Source organism: Oryzias latipes, chromosome 9 (assembly GCF_002234675.1).
Source record: "Oryzias latipes chromosome 9, ASM223467v1".
Lineage (NCBI taxonomy): Eukaryota > Metazoa > Chordata > Actinopteri > Beloniformes > Adrianichthyidae > Oryzias > Oryzias latipes.
In genome coordinates, this window is record NC_019867.2 from 28,977,999 (window position 1) to 28,982,376 (window position 4,378).

Here is a 4,378-nt window from a genome sequence, read left to right on the forward strand (position 1 = left end):
CACAGCTGCACAGTTACTGAAATTATACATAATATAACAATGATTAATGCTTTGAATTTTGGAAGCAGCAGGGTGAGATGTTCTTGAGAATTCTCATGAAGAAGAAAAAACATTAATTTGGCGACTAAAGGAATAAATTAAAGTGAGACAAATGGAAAAATCGCTGGTTTTGTAGTTCCACTCTGATCATCTTTGGACTTGTTTTTAAAACATTCCCAGTGGTCTTTTAATTATGTTGATTCCATTTTTAGACAAAATCAAAAAACCTGTGTCATTTTCTAAGACAGAAATTCACCTCTGAGTTGTGGGCGGGACGAGAAAAATGAAGATGTACAAAGATCCAGTCTTCTACAGGTGGATGGAGAGGAGTAGAGCTCTTGTAGAGTATTTTCTACGTCACAAATACCTTTTTTTAAACTGCATTTTTTCGTCTTCTCCTGATTCACAACGATTTGAATAATGGAAAACTCAGAAATGCAATTTGGATCTTAGTTATCTAAATACATGTTCTCCATCTTCAGAGAAATGCCACATAAACATCCTAAAAACACCCAAAACACCATCAGAGTTGCTTTAAAGTTTTAGATCTCATGGCCTAACAGTCAGTTTGATTCTTTGTTGCTTTGGATTATTTGTCTACGTGCAACAATCCGATCTTATCTCCAGACTCAACCATGTAAACACAACTGTTTACCGTGTTATCTGGATCTAATGCTGATGTCAAAGCACCCTCTGATGCTGCTCTGCTTCCTCCACTTAATCACCCTTGTGCTGTCTTGTGGGGTCCAGTTGACCCCACTAGCACGTTAACGTTGGGAGTGGGGTCATCTGGACCCCACAAGATAGCAAAAGGGTCATATTCACATTAAACTGGACCCAAATCCACGCTGTACAAATTCAGTACAATTCCAGAACTAACTCAGATGGAATCTGGTGTTTGTCGGGGCTTCTGTGAGAGCGCTGTCAAAGACAGAAACCGTCAGCTGACAGGAACACGCTGAAAGGAGTCAGTGATGCGCACAATTTCTCTGAGTCCACGCCAAGCACGTCTGAGTGTTGACCATGAGAGGCTGCAGACAACAGCACGCATTTACTGCAAATTACAGCACCAAGTGGGCAGCTGGAGTCCAGCTAAATGCTTCCACTGTGAGAGGCAGTGCACTTCTTCACAGGGTGCCTTTCACTTTGGAATGAACTGCTGACTAATTGGTTCTAAACAGCCCCGGGGGGAGCTGAGGTAGGAGGATTTGGAGATGAGCTTCATGTTTGCACCGTGATGCTCGTGCAGAGCACAATGGAAGCGATCGAGTTGCAACCTGACCTGGTGTCAGGATAACAGGAAAGTGAAGGAGAGCTTCCAGGGAACCGAAGCCACATTTAAAGTGCCAGCATAAAATAAATAAATAAATAAAAATTCAAATAAATAAATGCTTTACAAAGAAAAATGAAAGGTTGAGAAGGTACAAGGATAAGCGCTCCAGGGGTTTTTATGGATCTGTGTTTGTGCTCAGCCTCTGTTTCCTCCTGTGGGTAACGTTTCCATCATATCTGTGAACATGACAATGTTTCCTCATCTTGAGAGTGGGAGTCAAACAATAATCCAGTATTTAATTTTGGAAGGAGAAACTTTGGCTTCAGGACAAGAGAGCTGCTGCTTCCAGAACTTCACCCAAAGCTGCAAAGGACAAATTTAAAGTTAATGCAGTAAAAGATGCTCAATGATTGTCTGTGATCAAAGATTACTTTTTGTTTTCAAGTCTCTTTTTCCAAAAAGTGGAGGAGGAAGTTCACAACTTCTCTAAATTGATGTTCATTTCCTTCTTGTCATAGATCAGCTGCAACATCCTGTGCTGTCGTCACCTCTGATGACCATGAAGTCAAGGTTTGTGGTTCGAAAAGTCTCACGCTGGAAAAAACTCCAAAACTCCCCCATTTTCAAAACCACTTTGAAGAAAGAAAAGATAATTTTAGATTCCCTTCAATCCATCAGAATAGGAGCATCAATCAATCATGCTGAGAGATAGATAGATAGATAGATAGATAGATAGATAGATAGATAGATAGATAGATAGATAGATAGATAGATAGATAGATAGATAGATAGATAGATAGATAGATAGATAGAACTTTAATTGATCTCACATGTAGAAATTGATTTGTTATAAAAGCTGAAAAAAATACGTTAATAAGTTAATAATAATAAAAAAATAACAGATAATAATAGATCATAAATATGGAACTACAAGTGTACCATAAATAACATCCAAAAAATGATTAGAAACAACAAAAACAACGTATAACTTTTCTTTTCCATGTTCAATATCCAGCCTCTTTAGTCAAATAGCATAAATATCTGGGAATTACAACAAAGATAATACAAAACATAAATAATGTAACAAATGCTCTATTAAATTTAAAAAAAAAGTTAATATTAAATGACAAAAAATTATATATTTTGGGTTTTGTTGTGTATTCTAAATGATGTTAAATCATAAAATTTGACTAGTTATTTACTTTAAAACTATATTTTACTGTAATCTCTATTGACATACAACAGGATTTTCGAATTTATATAGCCATTTTTTTCTTAAATGAGAGAAAAGCAGAACATCTGTCTGCATTTCTGTCATTTACACAAGTGCATCCAAGTGTTTTTTACTTTTTTTTTCTTTGAGATTTATTGAAAAGTTGATGTTATGCTATAGTCCAATTGTTTCTCACCGCTTGGTGTTTTAGGGTCAAGTAACTGAAGTCAACCTGAAGGAAGTTTCCAGAGCAGCTTACTATTGTTTATATCTAGTAAACTGAGATGATTTGAGGGTTTGATATTATTGGAAGCAGCATGGAAATGTGAAATTAAGTCACTAAACTGTGGGATTGTGTGTTGGAGGAGCTCTGCTGGAGTTCCCTGGTGCGCTCTGACCGCAGAGGAAGCGCCTCTGGCCGGCCGGTGACTCATCCAGCTGCCCCGCAAGCATGCAAAGCTGAATGTATTTGTCTTTCTTGAGCAATAGTCGGGGTGTGGCTTACAGGGACGTCCCTAAAACAGTATAAAAGCTGGAGTCTGACTCCACTTAAGGCATTTCTGACTTACTGATAACTAAGAGCAAACCCGAGAGAGAACTCCGAGAAAATGTACTCTCGCTCCGACAGCATGACCGTGACATTACCGCAGGAAAGGTTCGCCTTCCGCAGCACGGAGCCGGAGGTCTTCACCTTCGAGCGCATCGCGCCTCAAGCCACCGCCGTCAGCTCCGTCGTGCCGGTCCGGCCGAGGAAGCGCTGCATTCGGGTCATGTACCCCGCTAAAGTCCGCATGCACCTTCCTCCACCCGAGAAGAGCCAGGCGAAGCGCTGGCTGGTCATCCTGTGCCTGGTGGTGCTGTGGCAGATCTACACCGAGGAGCCCTGCATGGACGCGCCGCTCGCCAGCGCAGAGAGCTCCGTCAGCGACTACCAGAGCTTCCCCTTCCAGTCTGCGGGGGATCCGACCGCTCAGCTCCCGGACTTACGCGCCTCCGCGCCGAGCAGCTGCGAGGAAACCGCGTCTCCCGAGCAGATCCTCCCGAGCGCGGCGTGCCTGAAGCCGACGCAGGAGACGGACGCATTCGAGCAGAGCGCAGGGAAGAGCTACGTGGTGGCCCTGCTGGTCTATCACCGGCTGGGCAACGACAACTAATGCTTCCACCAAGCGCCCAAAGACTGTTCCCCCAGGGATCAAACGGAACCGAGCTGCAGTCGAGCCTGAGACGCTCCGGAGAGCAGCGGTGCGCCGTGCGCGGCGCGGCCGGGGAGGGAGCGCTAGGCGCCGGCATCTCACCGCCTCATCAGCGGAGGAGAAGTGACAGTCTGAGAAAATGAGATGAATCAAAAGAAACTGTGAACACTAAAGACTGAAACTTGACAAACCTAAAACACTTGAGAGACTTGAAACGCACTTGTGGAACTTTTATCTAACAAACTGTATTATTATTATTAATAGAAAACTCTACAAATGTCACGTATGTAGGCAATCAAGCCTGAACCGACACTGTTTTTTTTTCCAATGCCTTGTTATTTATTTTATTTGCTATTTATTGAACAATTTCAGTAATAAAACAATCTCAAAAAAGTTTCTGTTTCCTGCCTCTTGCTTTTGGTCTTGCAGGGTTAAATTGTAATGATTTCCAGAAGGCTCTGCAGCATCACTGTGCAAAGCCTGAAAATGATGCATCAGTCTTACACTTAGACTGCAAAATGGTATGCACTTGTAAAAAAACCCAACCAATTTGATCTTAAAAAAGGAGTTGACCCCATTGACTCCTTTTGATGTGAGTTTGCATCAAACCAGTTTTGCTCCAAACTCACTTTAATGTAGCATCTATGAAGGCTAAAGTTA

At 42.1% G+C, this 4,378-nt stretch overlaps 1 protein-coding gene across 1 annotated transcript; it reads left to right on the top strand.

The window, feature by feature from the left end:
• The first annotated feature begins 2,662 nt into the window (after positions 1 to 2,662).
• LOC105354811 lies at positions 2,663 to 4,112 on the top strand. The gene has a single exon (XM_011479666.3). The coding sequence runs from the start codon at positions 3,134 to 3,136 to the stop codon at positions 3,677 to 3,679; it is 546 nt and encodes a 181-aa protein (XP_011477968.1). The 5' UTR covers positions 2,663 to 3,133; the 3' UTR covers positions 3,680 to 4,112.
• Positions 4,113 to 4,378: the final 266 nt, after the last annotated feature.